At 43.1% G+C, this 22,247-nt stretch overlaps 1 protein-coding gene across 1 annotated transcript; it reads left to right on the top strand.

The window, feature by feature from the left end:
• Positions 1 to 706: 706 nt before the first annotated feature.
• PSMA4 (proteasome 20S subunit alpha 4) lies at positions 707 to 13,862 on the top strand. The gene is made up of 9 exons (XM_033160253.1): positions 707 to 798; positions 3,785 to 3,809; positions 5,312 to 5,354; positions 6,660 to 6,822; positions 8,296 to 8,373; positions 10,924 to 11,012; positions 11,946 to 12,076; positions 12,258 to 12,381; positions 13,574 to 13,862. The coding sequence occupies exons 2-9, from the start codon at positions 3,807 to 3,809 to the stop codon at positions 13,726 to 13,728; spliced, it is 786 nt and encodes a 261-aa protein (XP_033016144.1). The 5' UTR covers positions 707 to 798; positions 3,785 to 3,806; the 3' UTR covers positions 13,729 to 13,862.
• Positions 13,863 to 22,247: the final 8,385 nt, after the last annotated feature.

Genomic DNA, 22,247 nt, shown 5'->3' with positions numbered 1-22,247 from the left:
TTTTTTTATTTTTCATGATACCTTTGCTCTGCGTGCTGGGACAAGGAAGTAGCCCAACCCCCTTCGTTGGAAGTGACTCTTACCCCAGATTCAGCGACCCCCCCCCCAAAAAAAAGTTCGGATATGAGCCACACTGCATATGGGACACACTGGGACAACCAATGAAAGAGAATTTGTGTTTTAGAAGACATCAGAAGGCAGCCCTGTATCGGGAAGTTTTTAATGTTTGATGTTTTATTATGCTTTTATACGTGCTGGAAGCCATCCAGAATGGCTGGGGAAACCAAGTCAGGTGGGCGGGGTATAAATAATAAATTATCATCATCATCATTTTGGTCAATAACCAGTACAGAAGAAAACAGAGCATGTAAGATAAATATAGTACATTAAAGACACTCTTTAAGACACTCTTAAATGTAGAATTAAAAGCAATATAAAATGTTGTTTCGTATTTTGTATTAATTTACAAAATCAATAGGGGGGCAGACAGCCCCTCCCTTCCTATGAATAATATGGCCCTTGCTCCCATCCAACTCGCCCCCGAGCGTCCCCTGATACTTCCGTCTCTCTCTGGCGCAGCTCGCGCAGGCGACGCTTCGGGCTTGATGGGAGTTGTAGTCCAGCAATGTCTCCGCCGGCTCCACCCACGGGTACAATGGTATTTGAGTCGCGGAGCTGGGAGAAGACCCATGCGGGCGGTCTAGCCCTTCGTCTCTATGCCCGCCCCTATTGCTCAGCAGTGCGCAGGCGCGCGGCGGCCGCCATCTTTTCCGCTTTCGGAAAGCGGCGGCAGCGGCGGTGAGTGAGGTTGGCGGGTGCCGAGGGGCCTCTCGCGGGTCCGGGCGGCGGCGGCGGGTCCTCGCGACCCCTCGTCGCGGGCGGGGGTCCGGAGAGCGACAGCAGGCGGGGGCGAGCGGCCTTCGCCTCCAGGTTCCTCCGAGAGAGGCCGCCGCCGCCGCCCCTTCCCGGGATGACTCGGCAGGTTCCTCTGCCTTCCTAGAGCTCCGCGCTGGGCCGCAGTCCGACCGGTGCAGCTCTTGCGCAGGCCGGAGATGACGAGCCCGCCGCGGTCCCTGCATTGCGGGGAAGGGTTGGGCTAGATGACCCTCAGCGGTCCCTTCCAGCTCTTCTCTGATTCTAGGAGTACCTTTGTGGCAGACTGGAGTTCAACAGATGTAGCTTTCCCGCAGCGATCCAGCCATTCCTCCTTACATTTGGGCGGCATGCATAGTTACCCCCCCCCCGCGCTCCATTAACCCCCCCCCCCGTGAGGGAGTCAGGTTGAGAGGCAGGGATTCTGCTGTTTCTTTGTCTGTACTGTATATCCATTTGTTATTATTTGAAACAGTGCAGTTTTGTGGAGGTCGGGGAATAACACAGCCCCCTCCCAAAAATGTAGTAGGAGCATTTTGCCAGTTTTCCCTAATGTTTGTCTTTGAGGGGGAGAGAGGTCTCTATCCTGTTACTCTTCTAGGGTGTCTCAGTTTAGAACACCATCCTTTTCCTTTGTAGCCACCTGTGTTCCTCTGTGAGATCGTTTATGATTCTGTACACACATTTGGACATTAACTCTGCCAAGAATACACCTAAAGCTTGAAGTGGTCTTGTGGCAATGTTAAGAAAATGTTTTTAAAGTGTGGGAAGAAACGGATGTTGATTAGGAAAATGAAATAACACATTTTGTGGGTTGTTGTTTTTAATTGTCATATTAACTCTTGAATTGAACTTGAAACAACAACTTCACAAGCTCATTGAAAAAATCTGGGAGAGAAGATCCCAGCAGACTTTAGGGATGCCAAAATTATCAATCTTTTTTTAAAAAAAGGCAATGGATTGTGGAAACTATCGAGGCATCTTTTATTAGCTGCGGCTGGAAATTTTTTTGCAAGGGTCTTAGCAAACCATTTTGAACAATATCTGAGGCTACCCTTCCTGAATCCCAAAATGGTTTTAGACGTTCTAGGGCAGGCATCCCCAAACTTGGCCCTCCAGATGTTTGGGACTACAACTCCCATCATCCCTAGCTAACAGGACCAGTGGTCAGGGATGATGGAAATTGAAGTCCCAAAACATCTGGAGGGCAGAGTTTGGGGATGCCTTTTTCTAGGGGGATAGTGGACATGATTTTCACCACTCGACAGCTTCAAGAAAAATGCAGGGAGCAAAACCAACTCCTGTATTTAGCGTTTATTGACCTGAGTAAGTCCTTCAACACTGTAAATCATAATGCTTGTTTACAAAGCTATTGTACTACCAATCTTACTGTATGCTTGTGAAACATGAACCACTTATAAACGCCATCTCCAACTCCTCAAAAGATTCCATCAACAGTGTCTCCGAGCATTTTTACACACTTGGGAAGACCGGCGAACTAATTCCAGTGTGCTGGAAGAAGCAAATATCACCAGTGTTGAAGCAATGATTCTTCAACATCAACTTCATTGGACTGGTCATGTTGTGTGGGTTCCTGATTATCGTCTTCCAAAGCAACTACTCTTTTCCAAACTTTAAAATGAGAAGCGTAATGCTGGTAGTCATCAAAAGAGGTTTAAAGACTCCCTCAAGGCAAATCTAAAAAAAAATGTAGTATTAAACTGACAACTGGGAAACACTGGCCTGCGAGCGCTCCAAAGCCTTTACCAAAGGGTTTGTGGACTTTGAAGATGCTCAAACTCAGGACAAACGGGAGAAACATACTAAGAGGAAGGCACACTTGGCAAACCCTCACCGTGATCAACTCCCACCCAGAAACCTATGTCCCCACTGTGGAAGGACATGTGGATCCAGAATTGGCCAAACAGTGTTCATGAAAGACAATCTTACTCAGCTACGAGTGATTGCCAAAGAAGAAAGAAGAAGATATTAACTCTCGTAATTCTGTAGCTGCTTGGAGGTGGGGGTTGATAATTCATAGTACAGTGGTACCTTGGTTCTTAAACTTAGTCCGTTCCGGGAGTCCATTCGACTCCCGAAACCGCACTGGATGTTTGGCTTCTGAAAAATGTTTGCAAACTGGAACACTTCTGGGTTTGCGGCCTTCAGGAGCCGATTTGTTTGGGAGCCAAGCCATTCGAGTACCAAGGTACCACTGTAAAAACAACTTCCATATATCAGGGATTAAGGGAAGAGTTTCCAGGTCATGGTAGGCTGAGCATTCCTTCCCCTAGAATATAATTACTGAATGTAGCTGGAAAATATTCCCTTCTCTACTCATATATAAAAGCTTGTGCCGTTATAAATCTGTTAGTATTTAAGATGTCAAAAATACCTTTGATGCTACAAAATCTAAATACCAGGTTGTGCAAGGTCTTTTCATCTGGTTTACTGTAGTCAGGATAGCTCAGTTGGTAGAGCATAAGACTCTTAATCTCAGGATTGTGGGTTCAAGCCCCACGTTAGGTGAAATTTTATATATGGATGTTTTATGATGTTTAAAGGTTTGGCGAAGTAAGTAGATTCTTGCATTGCCAGGGGTTGGGCTGGATGATCCTTGTGGTCCCTTCCAACACTACAATTCTTTGATTCTATGATTCAGCTGTTTCTAAAACACAGTGTTTGATAATTGTGGGGTGTCACTGGTATATGCAACTAAAGCTCCCAGTTTTCTTACTGGTCCTGGCAATCTTTCTCTCAGAAATGTAGCAGATGAAGCTTTTCTTGGCGTGGAGGAATGGTAGGAATTTCCATGAGACTGGCTTGTTGTTAAGGGCTTTGCAGAACATTCAGGAAAACATTGGCAATCCTGTGTGTGATCCATCTAACACCCATTTGTTTTCTTTTGCAGCATACTACAGCCTAGAAGCACCATGGTGAGTTTCTGTCCTGTTTCTGTGGAAGATGGGTATATATTAGCAATGAGGGCGGGAGCAGTTTTTCAGATTGCGTAATGTAAGAACAGGCTGCAGAATCACATCAGTGGCCTACCTAGTCTAGTATCCTGATTTGACAGTAGCCTGCCAGATGACTATGCAAAGCCTACCAGCAGGACATGAGTGCAACAGCACTTTCCACTCCTGCAGTTTTCAACAACTTGTGTTTAGAAGCACTGTGTCCACAGAAGATAGCCAGTAGTAGATTGAGGCTCAAGCTGTATGAAAACAAGGTTAATGAAATGGGGGGGGGGGCTATGTTGACAGGTCCACAAATATATGCAGAATAAAATTTTGTTCACTGTTCAGAATATAAAAAATGAGGTTTTTATGAAAATCAGAAGTGTGGGCTCATTTATGGGACTTCCATGCACTTAGAACATGGGAAACAATAGACCTATGTGCCAAGAGTCACTGCCCCTTCCTTTTTGACAACTGCTTGGATGGGTGGTTGCCTGCTCTTGATGAGGTTGCATTTCCTCTGAAGGAACAAGTACACAGCTTGTGGGTACTTCTGTTGCTTGAGGCTTAAGTGGCCTTGGTGGTGCAGTGTGTCTTCCATCAGTTTTGGTTGGTGGCCTGGCTACACCCCTATCTGGACAGGGACAGGCTTAACTACTGCTCTCTATGCTCTGGTAGGCTCTAGGCTAGATTACTGCAATATATAGGGCTGCCTCTGAAGACTGTTCGGAAACTTCAGCTGGTGTAGAATTTGGCGCTCAGGTTACTCACTGGGGCAAGACAGTTTGAGCATATTGCACTGATCCTGGCCTGACTGCACTGGTTGCCAATTAGTTTCCGGACCTAATTCAAAGTGCTGGTTTTGATCTATAAAACCTTAAAACAGCTCAGGACTCCAGTACTTCAAGGAGCACACGGACCCTGCGATCATCATCTAAGGCCCTTCTTCATGTGCCGCCTCCATGAGAGCTTTGGAGGGTAGCAACACAAAAACGGGCCTTCTTTGCAGTGGTTCCCTGCTTTTGGAACGCTCTCCCCAGGAAGGCTTGCCTGGCTCCTTTGTTACTTATCTTTGGTATCAGGCAAAAACATCACTCTTCTCCCTGGCCTTTGGCTTATTAAACAACCTATGATCCTTTAAACTGGGGGTTTAAAACTTGGGGTTTTTGTTGTTATGCTATATATTTTGTGTTTTTTTTTATTGTAAGCCATCCTGTGATCTTGGGTTGTAGGACAGTATAGATCAGACACAGAAATTTGTGCCTCTTAACATGCATTGACATGGGACCCAAAGTAGAGTTAAGAGCTGGCCTAGGACCCCCATTGAGTTTCAAATAGACTGTCTTGTCACACAGTTCAGAAGGATAAAACTAGCAGTGGATAGGTTTAGCAGCTACCTACCCAGATGTTTTTTTCCAAGTACTATGGATGTTGCACTATATCATTTGAATGGTTTGTAAATTAAATAATCATCTTTGCAGTCTCGAAGATATGATTCGCGAACGACAATATTTTCCCCAGAAGGTAATTGCATTGCAACATTTCAATTTCTGTCCTCATCAGCTGCTCTGATAAAAATGAAATGATGTTATTTCCAAGGTGGCAGTTATGGAGCTTCGTGAATGGTTAACTCGGGAGTCAGCAAACCTTTTCAGCAGGGGGCCGGTCCAGTGTCCCTCAGACCTTGTGGGGGACCAGACTATATTTTTTGGGCCGGGGGAATGAGCGAACTCCTATGCCCCACAAATAACCCAGAGATGTTCTTTAAATAAAAGCACACATTCTACTCATATAAAAACATGCTGATTCCCTGACCATCCGTGGGCCAGATTTAGAAGGCGATTGGGCCGGATCTGGCCCCTGGACCTTAGTTTGCCTACCCATGGGTTAACTGGTTGTAATATTTCAATTTTTACATTGCTGTAATCTGCCTTGGGAGGTTGGTTGTCTACTGAAGCATAAGGATTTGATCTCCTGGGTTGCCATAAGCAGCGACTGCAGTTCACCTGAGGATAAACTCCTCTTCACACTTACCTGGAAGTACGTCTCATTGAAAACAGTGGAACTTGTTTCCCGATAAACATGCACAGGGTAGCACTGTGAGCATAATGCATTTGAATATTAATTATCTTAACTGTCAGTTTTATGGGTTTTAACCAAATGTGTCCCCCGTACTGACAGAAAGCTCTTTCACCCAGTGAAGCCTTCCATCAGTGGAATGAAGCTATATTTACCCATTCTTCCAGGCCACCTCCCAGTTCTCTGGAGCAGGTTTTGAATGTTATAGTTGTAGAGGGGATGGGAAATTGGTAAAAGAACTACAGCTAAAATACCCTCATTCCATTGGCAAAATTTTGCACGGAATTAAAGAGTCTTCCATCAGCATGAAGGGCACCCTTAGTTACAACCATATGCCATTATTTTACACTAACATTTCTAAAAGTGGCAGTTTTTATTTATTATTCTATGTGGACTTGGTCAAAGTGGATTGGAACCCGAAAGAGCTTTCTGCAAATGGAAGGATTCCTTCTGTTTGCAGAGGAGACCCCAATCCAGCCCAGGCTCCCACAGGAGAAAGGGTGAGACAGTGGTTTCTGCCCATTCCCCTGCATCTCCGCAGGGTCAGGGCATCCTCCTGAGAGGTGTGAGAGGTGGTACTGGGGACTGCAGAGTAAAGGAGGAATGGGCAGAGCATTGGAGTAGAACTCTCCTTGTGGGAAATCTGGGTTGCATGCTATATTTGTTCTGGACCAAAAGAATCCCTGACTAGGACACAAATGAAAGAAATTTGATGCTCATGTGACTCAGCTGCCAGTATTATCCCCTTAGGTCGCCTGTATCAGGTTGAATATGCTATGGAAGCCATTGGACACGCAGGCACCTGCCTGGGGATTTTAGCAAATGATGGAGTCTTGCTGGCAGCAGAAAGGCGCAACATCCACAAACTTCTGGATGAAGTATTTTTTTCAGAGAAAATATACAAACTCAATGAGTAAGTTGTATGCCCCTATGTTTTATATATAATTTTCATGGAATTTGTTTAAAGGTGGTAAGATTATAAATGTTTTGAGGAAAAGTCTCAGCTCAGTGCCCCAAATTCAATCTCTCACATCTTCAAGTAGGGCTAGGAAGAGACCCGTCTGAAATTTGGAGGCTACTGTCAGTTAATGTAGAAAATACTGAGCTAAATGGACCAGTGATGTGACTCCATATAAGGCAGCTCCCTATTTTTTGCAAGTTCAGATTATGAGGTATTGATGTCTTTGTTTCCCTGCCTTTTTCAACTTCCATTTACAGATGTCTCAGGGCTACTGCCATAGCAACATTTTTCTCCTAGCAGAAATAATCTTGTGCTCACATACCTTTTCTGTAGTGAGTTGATGTATAACTTTGCCATCAATTTCTATGCATTTAATTCAGAAACAGTCAGTAGCATTTCAGGAACAAAGTATTCTATATTTGATTTCCCTATAGTTCTTGCCATTATTCTTCTAGCCATCAATAGTAGGAGCCATAACTCCCCTGTGCTGTTAAGGAACATTTTACCATATAACTTTATTCAGTTTAGGTTCCATACCAATTTAGGCTACCCTTTCTTTTCCTGAATCCACTCCTTAAATTACTTACTTTGATTTCCTTCTGCTGAAACAGTAGCTATCATGTAACCCTCTTAAATTCAGCAAGAAAAGCATTTAGTAAAAACAAGATAGAACTACAGTATTGGGACGCAGAGTACTTTTTGTCAAGAAAGCAGATACAGCAAAACTTTTTTTAATACCTCTAGCAGCTGTTTCCAGTTAATTTTCTAGGACAGTGCTCTCCTTTCCTACCATCCAGTTTACACTTTCTGCCTTTGTTTCTATGTTGAAATTTTGGCAGGTGAACCATTTCTGTCTAGTACTTCTGAATTGTTCACAGTGCATCTTCTCAAGTGTACCCTCCTGTGCACCCTATCTGATGCTGAATCTGTCATCTCTGTATAGGTCCACCTATGTTTGTTGTTGTCCAGTAAGAGCACCCATGCAATTCCTATGCCTCCCCATCCATCGCTTCATGCATCTCTGGGTGGGCAGGTGCCCTTTCTTAGGGATGGTCCATATCTGGACTTCCCAAGTGTACGATTTTTTGTTATCTTCTTAAAATGTTTGTGAGCGGTGTCGGTATTGTTGAAAAATATCCGATGTGAGCAGTGGAGAGAAAAAAATTTATCTACTCATTTTCAAAAGTCCAGCTGTGTGTTTCATTAGGATAATTTGTGGATTAGTTTTGATGACATAGAAGCACATGCACTTTGTTAATACAAGTCATTTGATAAACCCATATAATCAGCAAACTGTTTCAAGTAATGACTATGTGCAGTGAAGATATAGGCATGGTTGGAGCTAAGTGTTATGAAATAGTGCCTCTGCTTTATAAAATGGTACATGAAGCTCACAGTCAAACACAGTGATCTTGTATATTCCAGGGATATGGCTTGCAGTGTGGCTGGCATAACTTCAGATGCCAATGTGCTAACGAATGAACTGAGGCTGATTGCACAAAGGTATGTTTGTTTGTGTGTTTGCATTCTTCTGCCCTGCCCTTCCACCTGCCCAGCGCTGCCAGCAATTACCTTCAAGCACAATACAGGCATGCAAGTTATCATTAAATCAATAGTAACCTTTAAAGCACAGTGCAGTGACAATCAACCCTGTCCGTTAAAATGTACAGCTAACTATCAAAAACCTGACTCAATAAATACTTTTAAGTTGATTCCTAAATGACAATGCAGGCAGGAGAGAATAGTAAAATCACAAGAATGGTTGGAATCTTTATCCATGACAACTGATGTTAGACTTGGAACCTAAAATCCAGCAGTATGTCAAAATCACCAGACATACTTGTTTTCTTCTTGTATCAAAAGATGTTACTAATATGTAAATTCTGAAATAAAGACAATATTTGTAAGGATGTGTGACTTAGATTTCAGACTTGCTGTCAAAAATTAAATGGAAGTATTTCCATTTTCAAAGGAGCTGATCGTTTAGACCAGCCTTTCTCAATCTTGGGTTCCTAGAGGCTGTTGGGCTACAACTCCCTTCATCCCTGGCTATGCTGGATGGGAATGATGGGAGTTGTAGTCCAACAGCCTCTAGGAAACCAAGATTGGGAAAGGCTAGTTTAGACTGTACAAAAAAAACCCAATGTTCTGTAGTTGGATCCTAATCAAACCTATCATAAGTAAAACTTCATGTATTTAGTGAGATTTCCTTCCTGTTAGTCCTTCGTCTTTAGCCCTAGTCTGCAGAGATTAAGCAATCTGTTGATGGTTCCTTACTTTAAAGCATATGAGGTGATACCCAGTGTTGCGCACAGGGAGTTCCCCCTTTCTCTCCTTTCACCTGCTTTAGGGTGTAAACAGGTAAAGGTAATGGACCCCTGACAATTAAGTCCAGTTGCAGGCGACTCTGGGGCTGCAGCGCTCATCTCGCTTTAAAGGCCGAGGGAGCCAACGTTTGTCCTCAGACAGTTTTTCCAGGTCATGTGGCCAGCATGACTAAGCTGCTTCTGGTGAAACGAGAGCAGCGCATGGAAATGCCGTTTACCTTCCAGCTGGAGCGGTACCTATTTATCTACTTGCACTTTGGGCATGCTTTCAAACTGCTAGGTTGGCAGGAGCTGGGACCGAGCAACGGGAGCTCACCCTGTTGCGGGGCTCAGTGGTTTACACCACAGCGCCACCTGCGTCCCACTCTAGGGTGTACCACCTTGCAGATCTGCTCTAGGGTGTACCACCACTCTCTAGAGCAGATTTGGGAGACATGCAGGAGGGAGGAGAGGAAGGGGGAAGTCCCCTTGTGCCACCAGAAGTCTGTTCTGCTTGCAGATGGATGCTGCAGGTGAGATTCAGTTGTATTCCAGACACTTAACCATGTTAAAACCAGTGGGATGAGTTTTTCGCTTTGACTTGTTCATGACCATTGACCAAAATCCCAGGAAAAGCTGTTTGATTTTGGGAGGGACTGAGCTGCCCTTAAAGCAAGGGTCAATTGCATGCCTTGTTAGAAATCTTTAAAAATAGAATAGTCAAAGAGTATCTAATCACACCTCAGATGGAGCAGAACAATCTGTCCTCTCAGTGCCTTTTTTTTTTTTTGCTAAGACAGCAGGATATGTATCCACTTTGAAATTGGACGATGAAAATGATTTGATTACCTTTTTCCCTTTTCCCTTTCTGTGCTCCCCAATTTTTCTTTGTTTCAGCTTCCATTAAATAAAAAAGACACAAGATAAGAGTGGCTGTACTCTTATTTGCAATCCTACTTCAACTGCTCTGTGACCCAGTTTAGGGTCCCAGCGGATCAGCTACAGAGTGCTGACTTGGCTTTTGAATTAAGTTCTTTTAAGTCGCTTAACAATCTTGCCTGCCTACAAATATTTGGATTTTCTTTGATCCTTTTAATTTATATCATTAAAAGTAATGATATAAAGGCATTGCTGTGGATTTAGAGCAGGAATGGGTACTTTTTTCATCTTCTGGGCAACCTTTGGAGGGCCACGTGCCAGTGGTGGGCAGGGAAATGAATGTACAACAGATCGAGGATGCAATCCAGCCAGGCAAAGCCATTCATAGTACAAAACCCAGAAGAGTTCTGGGGGCCAGATAGAGAGCCCCAGAGGACTGCTTTTGGCCCCTGAGCCTGAGGCTCCTCACCCCTATTCTAATGAGTCTTGTGGGAGCTTTGACATTGTAGATTTAGCACTGCGTCTTTCCTAAGCTGGGTTTTTTGTGCAGCAGTCTCCATCTGTACTGTTTAACTATCCCTGTGCAGGTTGATGTAGGTCCTCCAGGCTGTAGTGAAGCTATCCCTATGATAGATGCTTGAAGGAAAGGTGAAAGGGATCAAAACAAGACTGAGAAGACCAGTCTCTCCGGTCATCTGGCGGGGAGGGGGGTGTTGGAATTTTTGTTTTCAAGCATGTCAATCTGTTGGGGTCTGAAAGTAAAATGTAAACATAGTGCTATTGTAAACTGCCCTGTGATCCTCAGATGTGGTGTGGTTTAGGAATTTAATAAATAAAATGTTTGTAAATATTGTGCCAATTGTTCTAGGTATCTGTTGCAGTATCAAGAACCAATTCCTTGTGAGCAGTTGGTAACAGCCCTGTGTGATATCAAGCAAGCTTATACACAATTTGGAGGTAACATTTTTATCTTTAAAGTGACAAATAAAAGTAACTTGGAATACAGAGGTCTGTCCTAAAAGGCAGATTCCTAGTCAAGTACAGGAAATCACCACTTTCAACACCAATAATTTAATTATTGCTGCCGGGCTGTAAGCAGCTGGCTCTAATTCTGCTGGCATAGATTGAGCCCAGAGTCAGACAGTAAAATTGACTTTGAGGCAGAGCTCCTTGGAAATGTGCACTCACCGTCACTGTGTACACACGGGGCTGCTTTAAATAATTCCTGTGTTGGCTGCTGGTTTGGTGGGAGGCTTCTTCAAGTGGTGAATTGCTCCAGTGAGCTCACTTGAGAGGGCAGATCAGTCTGGTGTAGTTAATTAACCAGCAGAACAAGTTGTATTTTGGTCCTCTGAATTCTCTCTTTGGGGTATAGATGACATGGATCTTTCGTTATTAATTTGCCACTGCTTTTTAATTAAGAAATCTGCCTATTGACCTTATTGCAAGGCTTGAACGGAGTTGTTCATTGTGTCTGATTTTCCAAAGTGCATTTCAGGTTTTTGTCTTAAATAAATAATTACTTCAAAATAAAAAAGGTTTTTTTTTGGGGGGGGGGGGTCAGACCTTAATCACTCTGTATATGTTTTGCAGTTATTTATGCTTGTGTGTTGACTCTTTCAAAGAAACATAAGGGGGAAACTACATGAGGGCAGGCTGACAAAAATAGGTCTTTGGCATCCTTGTTCTTCCACACATCTTGGAAAGAAACTGTGGGGGTGAGGCAGTATAGGAGCTTATCTTAAGCAGCAGAAGTTCCGAACAAGCTACTAAATCCTAGTTCATAGAAAAAGGATTTTGCATTCGTCTTGGCTTTTCCCCTTTTGAAGCAGGACTCTTGGCAAATCGTGCTTCTTAATTTAAATCACTCATAACCTTGTGTTTTAACAGGAAAGCGTCCTTTTGGAGTTTCACTGCTGTACATTGGCTGGGATAAGCATTATGGATTCCAGCTCTATCAGAGCGATCCTAGTGGGAACTACGGGGGATGGAAAGCCACCTGCATTGGAAACAACAGTGCTGTAAGTTTGTCATCTTTCATGCTAAATTACTTCTTTTGTATTTTTGAACGTAACTTTTTTGCAAATCGAGCATACAGCAGTAACGTCTGTGCTGAGTATCAGCTTGCCGGCTTTGACTCTTCCCTAGTCTTACATAAAGGCACAGCAGAACTGCAGTGTCATCGTTTATGTTCCTTAACAGGCAGCTGTGTCAATGTTAAAGCAAGACTACAAAGAGGGAGAAATGACCTTGAAATCCGCCCTTGCCTTGGCTGTCAAAGTCCTAAACAAAACCATGGATGTCAGTAAACTCTCTGCAGAGAAAGGTGAGCAGTAATGCATGTTTTCTGGTGAGAAATTAAGGTGCCATCACAATAGGTTTTGCCCTTCCCTCTGGGAAGTGTGTATCCGTTTAATAAATGCCAAAGTTGGCAGTGTTTCGCTAATGCTCTGTATGTTTGACATATTAAATAATTTAATCTGTCAGCATCATCCATAATGATTTCCCCCTGTCTTAATATGAGTAGCATAACAGTGCCTAATAGGTGGTGGTGGTTGTATTTCCTTCCACTTACGTCCCAAGATGATGTACAAAATATAATAAAGCTTGCTTAAATAGTTACATAGGAGACGTAGAAAGCTTCCTTATACAGTCGAACTGCTGGTTCATCTAACTCAGCCCCGTCTGCATTGATTGGGTTGCAGGCAGGAGTTTCTCCCAGCCCAACCTGGAGATGCTGGGGGTTGAGTCTGGGACCTTCTGCATGCAAAGCAGATGCTCTGCCACTGAGCCATGAGCCTGAGCCTTCCCCAAAACACTCAGCAGTCTTCCTGTGAGGGAAACAGATCTTTAAAGAAAATTCAGGATTGCAAGGATTCTGACATGCTCAGTATTTTGTTAGTGAAAATTTTATGTTCTGAACAGCCCTGTGATGTTTGGATGAATGGAGTACAGTGGTGCCCCACTAGACGAATGCCTCGCTAGACGAAAGGCATTCGCTAGCGGAAGGCTGCCTCGCAAGACGAATTTTCCTATGGGCTTGCCTCGCAAGACGGAAAAATTGCCGATTTCCCCCCCCTTTTTTTCGTCAAACTGCTCTTCCCCCGTTGGTGCTTTGCAAGACGAAATTTTCGCTATACGACAGCACTCGCAGAACGAATTAATTTCGTCTTGCGGGGCACCACTGTATACAAATTTAATAAAAATAAACATGAGGAACTTCCATATCTGCTGAAGTGTCATAAAACCTATCTTTGTCTTGTACTTCAGTGTTTTCTACTGGCACTGGAGAGAAGCCACAGTTAAGATATTTGCTCTAGTTTGGTGGGTTTTTAAAACAGAGGACACATGTTGACTAAATGGCAGTTTAATAATTTAAGGTAGTCCCGTTCATACGTCAGTTATACAAATTGACAATATTTTTTGTAGGGGCAACTTGTACCTTCTTCCTTTGGCTGACTCACTTCAAAAGAATCCTTGGATATTCAAATGTGTCATTTATATTTTTCATGTTTCAGTTGAGATTGCAACCCTGACGAGAGAGAATGGAAAGACAGTAATAAGAGTTTTAAAGCAAAAAGAAGTGGAAGTGTTGATAAAGAAGCATGAAGAGGAAGAAGCCAAGGCAGAGCGTGAAAAGAAAGACAAAGAGCAGAAAGAAAAAGATAAATAATTTAAGCACTTTGAAGTGGGGAAAATGGGTGTTTTTCAATAAACAAATACAGATCTAATTGGTGAAGTGAAGAAGCTAGTAATGCTGTTTATTGAATCGGGTCCTTTTGTACCAGTAAAACGTGTTGCCCACTTCTTCAGAGAATTTCTTGGTTGTACTCATCTTTGTTTTTTATTACTTAATAAAACAATACTGTTAAAGTTCTGATTGCATCTGTTACGTACTACTCTTAATAATATATATACCACTCATTGAAGCAAACATCTTGGTTTGAAAAATATGGCAGCTTGGAATTGTAGTCAACAGGACCCATAAGATATTTTGCCTCTTATTTGTTGTCATGGTGGGGAGGAAGGAAAATGAGGTCTCAGAAATACGTTTGTTAGATCTCTTATCCTTCACAGATGGCTAAAGCACAGATAGCTATAGCACAGAAGAAAAATAAGCTGCTTACTACCCAAAAATCACATTTAATACATGTCTTGCCCAAAGCAATACGGTAAATCTTTTGTATTCTCTTAAATTACTCTGTGAAGTTATTTAGAAATCCCAGAATGCAATAAATGAGCAATGAATGATGTTTTGTATAATGCATAGGTCCAGGTTATTTTTAGGATGAGTCTGCTAACTAGGAAAAACAAAACAATAAATAAATAATGCATGTTTAAATATTTTAGAAATGTGTCTCCTGGATGCATGGTTTGGTTCTGAGTTTGTCAGCAGGTAAAATGACATTTGGTCAAAAATGTCTTAAGAGTGCAATCCTTTTACATATTTACTCAGAATTAAGTCCCATTGAGTTCAATGGAGTTACTCCCAGGCAAGTGTATATAGGGTTGCCACCTCAACCTCTTTAGCACATAACTTGAAGCAAAATGCATTTGAAATGGTAATTGCTTACTACTACATATGTTGGCTCACGTCCACAGGCTCATGTCCAACAAACTGGTGATTTGCCCAAGATTCTTGCAAATGACATATTTTTGTCTCCCCTTTTGAAGAATTGTGGTGTAAGCTTTTTAGGCAATGAACAATAGATTGTAAAGGCAAACGAATCAATCGAGGCCAGTGAAATTAACTCTTCATTCAAGGAAACAAACCACACTCCGGCCTGGTAGTCTCAGCATCTCTTTCCAGGAGATCTTGCTCGAATGAAGCAGTTGCGAGGCCGGAAGATCCCTGCTTCCCCAGTTTCCACTAGGACTTCTCTCCAGGGTCTTTCCCATGCAGTCTGCGCACAATCTCCCTCTGCTCTGCCTGGTTCATTTCTCTTCATGTTCTAAGAGACATGGGGGGGGGGGGAGAGAGAGCTGGTTGCAGCAGGAGGGGGAGACTCCCTGGTCTCTTCCAGCTCACTAAACCCTGTCAGCTCTTCTGCTTCTGACACCCCCTCCCAGTCTGCTCCTCCCTCTGACCACTTGTCCTCTTCCCACCATCAATCCCTGGCTCTGAGCTGCCTTCCCCAGGGGGCTTCCCTAGCTGGTTCCCCAGCTGGTGCCCCCCCATCACTCCTCTGCGTCCAGCCAGCCCATGATATCCTGTGTTTAAGATTCAAATCAAGTATCTTCATTGTAATCCATAGACCCACAGAACAGTTTCAAAACAAGATACAGTTAAAACAGCCAAACAACAGGCGAAAGAGACCGAGGTAGTCATTTTGTTATGTCTAGAGCACGATGGGCTTTGTCTCTTGCGACCTCCGAAAGAAACTTTGCCACGGTCAGTGTAATGCCATTTGACCTATCCTCCAGAAGGTATTTAATATGGGAGGCTTCAGATTTTCGGAGCAAATTTGCTAGTAAGGGTTTGATCAGTTGATCCCTTGCTTGCGCATACTGCCAACAATGCAGTAGGATATGGTTCATGCAATCGACATCCTGAGAACGTAAACAAAGCCTATTCTGGTGATTAAGATTAGATATACTTCTAAATAAGTGGTACAATTTCTTGAAAGTGCATGCAGCATATTTGATTACTGCTACAAAACCTATCCATTCTCAAAGAAATCAGCCCTGAGTGCTCACTAGAAGGACAGATCCTGAAGTTGAGGCTCCAGTACTTTGGCCACCTCATGAGAAGAGAAGACTCCCTGGAAAAGACCCTGATGCTGGGAAAGATGGAGGGCACAAGGAGAAGGGGGTGACAGAGGACGAGGTGGTTGGACAGGGTTCTCGAAGCTACTAACATGAGTTTGGCCAAACTGCGAGAGGCAGTGAAGGATAGGCATGCCTGGCGTGCTCTGGTCCATGGGGTCATGAAGAGTCGGACACGACTGAATGACTGAACAACAACAACAACAAAATGTAATGATACAATTTCACTTCTCCCATTCCTATAAGGGTTGTATGAATAGTGGCTGCGAGTACAGAACTGTCTATAGAATTTTTCATTGGCTTAAGAATCTCCATGTATATATAGAAAAGGTTAGTTTGAAGAACCTTAACTTTCTTTGGGGGACGTGGGTGGCGCTGTGGGTTAAACCACAGAGCCTAGGGCTTGCCGATCAGAAGGTTGGCGGTTCGAATCCCCGCAACGGGGTGTGGTCCCGTTGCTTGGTCCCTGCTTCTGCCAACCGAGCAGTTCGAAAGCACGTCAAAGTGCAAGTAGATAAATAGGTACTGCTCCAGCGGGAAGGTAAACGGTGTTTCTGTGCGCTGTTCTGGTTCACCAGAAGCGGTTTAGTCCTGCTGGCCACATGACCCGGAAGCTGTCTGTGGACAAACGCCGGCTCCCTCGGCCTATAGAGCGAGATGAGCATGCAACTCCAGAGTCATTCGCAACTGGACCTAACGGTCAGGGGTACCTTTACCTTTAATGTAGAGTCTACTTTCTAGTTCAATATTTTAAATATTTTATTTTTCAATTTGCAGAAGTTTAAAGAAAGATTGGCATAGCAAGCCTTTCCAGGTTATTGACAAGTATCTTGCCATGTTCCTATTTTTAGTTGTGGGGTGACATCTGGAGCACTCCTGGAAATGTACCCTTGTAACCTGAAAGCACATGAATCTAAATAGCATAAATTCTTTTTTGGCTATTCAGGCCAATTCCCTAATCATCTGAGTTGAATCAATTTTTTTGATCAGGCACAAAACAGTGCTATGTATGACCCCTCAGAAGTAAGTTCTATGAGACTCCCAGATTACTGTACAGGATTTCAGCCATAAATATCCATTAAAACTTTTCAGTGGTTATTCTTTCAAGTTTTAATTGCTTTAGTGCCCTTAAATAGTTTGTCCTTCCTGGGAAAGAATTAACTTGAGCCTTACGACTAATTGGTAATTTCAAGTTCCTTGCATTTAATCTGTTAAAAAGGTTAAACCAGCTTCACAAGAGTTGGGGGGGGGGGAGACTTTTGCTATATCAAAAGAAGAATCATTCTGGGGTTTTTTAATCAGTAAAACATAACTTTGTTTAAAAAGTAAAGACAACAGCCTGAGCTGCTACCTTCACACCCTGTTTTTGCACTTCCCAAAACAGTTTGGCTACCTACTGTTGGACATTGGAGACTGCAATGCAAGGATGGGGGAAATGTGGCCCTCCCAATCTTGTTAGACTACAATTTCCATCATCCTTATTGAACATGCTGGCTGGAGCTGTGAGAGCCCAACATCCAGAGAGCTGTGCATACTTTGTGTTCTAGATGGACCCTGGGCTTCATTGATAGGGATATTTTTACATTTTGTTTTTTAGTTATATTGAAAGTTGCAAGAAGGCCGTTTGAGGAATTTTGAGGGTGTTGGATATGCCTTGCTTGGAGAAGAGAAGGATGAGCAGTGATATGATGGTCATCTTCAAATACTTGAAGGGCTGTCACCTCGAAGATGGCACAAGCTTGCTTTCTGTTGCTCAGAGAGTAGGATTCAATGGATTCAAATGACAAGAAAGGGGCTTCTGACTAAACATGGTAAGAGTTGTTCAACAGTGGAATGGTCTCCCATGGAAAGTGGTGGACTCTCCTTCCTTGGAGGTTTCTAAGTAGAGGTTGCAAGGCCACCTGTCAGGGATTCTTCAGCTGTGATTCCTGCATTGCAGGGGGTCGGACTGTATGGCCCTGGGGGCCTCTTTCAACTCTATAATAATTCTATCCTCGGTTCCCTGGGAATGAGCCCCATTGAACTCAGTGGGATTTATTTTTTAGTAGACATGAATACGATTTCACTAGATCACATTTTTTGACTTGAGTATTTATAAACTTAGTGTTGTGTATTGATTCAAGGGTTATCATATCTGTATTACTATTGTCTGTATTCACAGGAAAGTAACTGCCTTCCTGTTCCAGAAGGAACAGCTACTATTGGTTCATTCAAGTTGCTGCATTTGGATCCTCAGTCTTATTGGTTCCCACCAAAAGGCAGCTTTGTGATTGCTTGAGATTGTTCCCTCCAAAATGTATCCTTTCTAGCCAGTCTACTGTCCCTATAAATGTAGCTTGCCTCTCCTCAGTTCCCCAGTCTTGTTTGCCTGAATAAAGAGTGTTACATGAAGAAGCTGTCTCCTGCCTGCTATGTCAGAGAGCTGCAGTCACTTGCTGAATCACTATCCCCATGCTACAACACTTAGAATCATAGGTTTGGGAGGGAGGGGCCTCAAGTGTGCAGCCCCTGTCAGTGCAGGAAATCCACAATACGGTATCCCTCACAGGTAGCCCCTCAGCCTCTGCTTAAAACCTATAATGAAGGAAAGTCCACCACCTTCGAGGGGGTCTGTTCAACTGTCAGCCAAGTGGACCATCTGGAAATTCTTCTTAATGTTCAGTTTAAATCCTTTTTATTGTAATTTGAGCCTACTGATTTGGGTCCTACCCTCTGGAGTGACAGAAAATGAATTCTTCACAGTGTGAAGTAGTTTGAATGTTTTGCACCACCTTTACTGTAATTAAAATTCATCTATATGTAGAAAAGACAGACCAAAAAACTAAACAAACCTCACAAATTAAGTCCATTTCACTGTCTAGTACAGGGGTAGGCAACCTAAGGCCCGGGGGTCGGATGCGGCCCAATCACCTTCTAAATCCGGCCCACGGACAGTCTGGGAATCAGCGTGTTTTTACATGAGTAGAATGTGTGCTTTTATTTAAAATGCATCTCTGGGTTATTTGTGGGGCATAGGAATTTGTTCATTCCCCCCCCCAAAAAAAATAGTCCAGCCCCCCACATGGTATGAAGGACAGTGGATTGGCCCACAGCTGAAAAAGGTTGCTGACCCCTGGTCTGTTGTTGTTGTTCAGTCGTGTCTGACTCTTTGTGACCCCATGGACCAGAGCACGCCAGGCACGCCTATCCTTCACTGCCTCCCGCAGTTTGGCCAAACTCATATTAGTAGCTTCGAGAACACTGTCCAACCATCTCATCCTCTGTCGCCCCCTTCTCCTTGTGCCCTCCATCTTTCCCAACATCAGGGTCTTTTCTAGGGAGTCTTCTCTTCTCATGAGGTGGCCAAAGTACTGGAGCCTCAACTTCAGGATCTGTCCTTCCAGTGAGCACTCGGGGCTGATTTCTCTAAGGATGGATAAGTTTGATATTTTTGCAGTCCATGGGACTCTCAAGAGTCTCCTCCAGCAACATAATTCAAAAGCATGAATTCTTTAGCGATCAGCCTTCTTTATGGTCCAGCTCTCATTTCCATACATTACTACTGGGAAAACCATAGCTTTAACTATACGGACCTTTGTCGGCAAGTATGTACCAAAGGAAACTGCTGCAGCAAAATGGAGGCAGTGTCTGATGTTCTTGGGTACAAAAGGTGACCTGACAAAAAGATGTTTAGCTGTGATCAGTGCTTTTTTCTTAAAAAAAAAATGTTGAGTGGTACTCTCACTTTGACTGAAGAAAATCACCATTTTATAGTAAATGGACAAAAGTACAAAGATTCACAAAATGTTTAGGGGTATGCGTCCCCCCAGAAAAATGCACTGGCTGTGATTATTGATTTTCAGAAGGATTTGGCTAAGTGTTGCTGCTTCTTTTGTGGAATTAGGAGGACATGGGAGACAGGACAAAATGCTTCCAACTAAAGGCATAAAGCTGTTAATAATTCACTAAGGGAGTAAGGAAAGGTGTGTTTCCCTGGGCATGAAAGCCACAGCCCATGAAGAGTGGGTAAGGCAGCACATATACTAAAATTGGAACGATACAGAGAAGAGTGGGTAAGGACACTTATTTCAGAGCAGGCCACATAAGCACAAATCCACCAGGTAGATGGCAGGGCAGGGCCGGCTTTAAGGTGGTGCAGGTCAGTCCCCCGCATAGGACTTCCGAGCCAAGGGGACTAATAATAATAATAATAATAATAATAATAATAATAAATAACAATAATACCTAAAGGGTATATTTATGCAGGTGTCTACTCAAAGTTTGGGGGGTTCCAGATTTTGTCCTCATTCAGGACACCATATTACCAAAGTCCACCACTGGGCAGGGGATTAATATTTTATTAAGAATAATGGGCTAAATAGTGCCCCCCAGCCCCACCCCAATGTTATATGATTGGCAGGTGACTGGCAGGTGGGTGGCCTCACCCCCTTGTCAAAGTGGCCTGCAAGAGATGGAGGCACTAAAGGTGTGATCCTAGGCAGACGATTAAGATTGCAGCAAGACATTAGATCCATTTGGTGATAAAAATAGTGCCATAAATCTGGAACAATACAGCCGATTCAGGAAATAGTTGGCTCCACAAATAAAGCTTGATTGCTGAATGCAATTTGATGGGCAGCACTATAACACATTTTTTTTGCTGTAGGAAGAAAATATATTGCTTCATCTAATTCTTTGTGTTGCACACACATTGTAAAATGAAAGACAAAGGCATGTGATACAATATAGGATTTTGGTGTATATGAAGCAGGGACCCTGCAATGAAGAAAACCATCAAATAAATAAATATAAGTCAAATAAATCAAGTGCTAGGGGTTTATTGCAGAGCTTTCTAATCAATATCTCAAGCTAGTGCATGATATATGGAGAGGAAAGTACTATATAAGCAGATTCCTCTAAATGGTTATCTGCTTGCATTATATCCACTCACACAACCTGAATGCCATTTAAAAAAGGAGAGAGAGGGAGAGAGGGAGAGAGAGAGAGAGAGAGAGAGAGAGAGAGAGAGAGAGAGAGAGAGAGAGGATCAAAGGTTATTAATTGTATGGAATGATGTGTTTGAAAACTGTTGGTCTAATTATGAATAACACTAATTACATATAAAAGCCATATTTATGTATATGAAACCATTATATTGCTAAATGCTTCTAAAAGGCAGAAGGTTTCACTACAATCCTACTGCAGTTACCTGAGAATAAGACCCATTAAATGAGTGACTTCTTCTGAGCAAATAGTGCTGTTGATTCTTCTGCTACTATTCAAATCTACTTAAGTCATGCCCATATTTTGGTGACTTGACTGACTCTGAGCAGGATTCATGATTCACGTCGGATACAAGCCAGATATTTGCATCCTGTTCTGGTAGTCAGAGGCTCTGGACTTGCATCTATCTTATGGGATGCAGAGTTTACATCCAACAGAAAAAGGAGGCTGTCAATGACCCAAGTTGAGGCTGAAATACTCTGGAACAGCCTGACACAGTGGTCCTTGGTGCATAATATCTACCGGTATCTGTATTTACTATTATTGCTGCACCTATTGGTCAACATGTTGAGTGGAATTGCTGTTGGGTCATGGCTTCTTTCTCTCCTTCCCACAAGAGGATCTGGAGAAGTTACCTCATCCGTCTCCTGAGAAATCTCTATGTGGGACAAGAAGCTACATTTAGAACTGGATATGGAGTAACTGATTGGTTCAAAATTGGGAAAGGAGTACGACAAGGCTGTATATTGTCTCCCTGCTTATTTAACTTATATGCAGAATTCATCATGCGAAAGGCTGGACTGGATGAATCCCAAGCCGGAATTAAGATTGCCGGAAGAAATGTCAACAACCTCAGATATGCTGATGACACAACCTTGATGGCAGAAAGTGAGGAGAAATTGAAGAACCTTTTAATGAGGGTGAAAGAGGAGAGCGCAAAATATGGTCTGAAGCTCAACATCAAAAAAACTAAGATCATGGCCACTGGTCCCATCACCTCCTGGCAAATAGAAGGGGAAGAAATGGAGGCAGTGAGAGATTTTACTTTATTGGGTTCCAAGATCACTGTAGATGGTGACAGCAGTCACAAAATTAGAAGACGCCTGCTTCTTGGGAGAAAAGCAATGATAAACCTAGACAGCATCTTAAAAAGCAGTGACATCACCTTGCCGACAAAGGTCCGTATAGTTAAGGCTATGGTTTTCCCCCGTGGTGATGTATGGAAGTGAGAGCTGGACCATAAAGAAGGCTGATCACCGAATAATTGATGCTTTTGAATTATGTTGCTGGAGGAGACTCTTGAGAGTCTCATGGACTGCAAGAAGATCAAACTTATCCATCCTTAGAGAAATCAGCCCTGAGTGCTCACTGGAAGGACAGATCCTGAAGCTGAGGCTCCAATACTTTGGCCACCTCATGAGAAGAGAAGACTCCCTGGAAAAG

Source organism: Lacerta agilis, chromosome 9, assembly GCF_009819535.1.
Source record: "Lacerta agilis isolate rLacAgi1 chromosome 9, rLacAgi1.pri, whole genome shotgun sequence".
Taxonomy (NCBI): Eukaryota; Metazoa; Chordata; class Lepidosauria; order Squamata; family Lacertidae; genus Lacerta; species Lacerta agilis.
The sequence above is the reverse complement of the archived record's forward strand: the minus strand, read 5'-3'. Positions and strand labels throughout refer to the sequence as shown.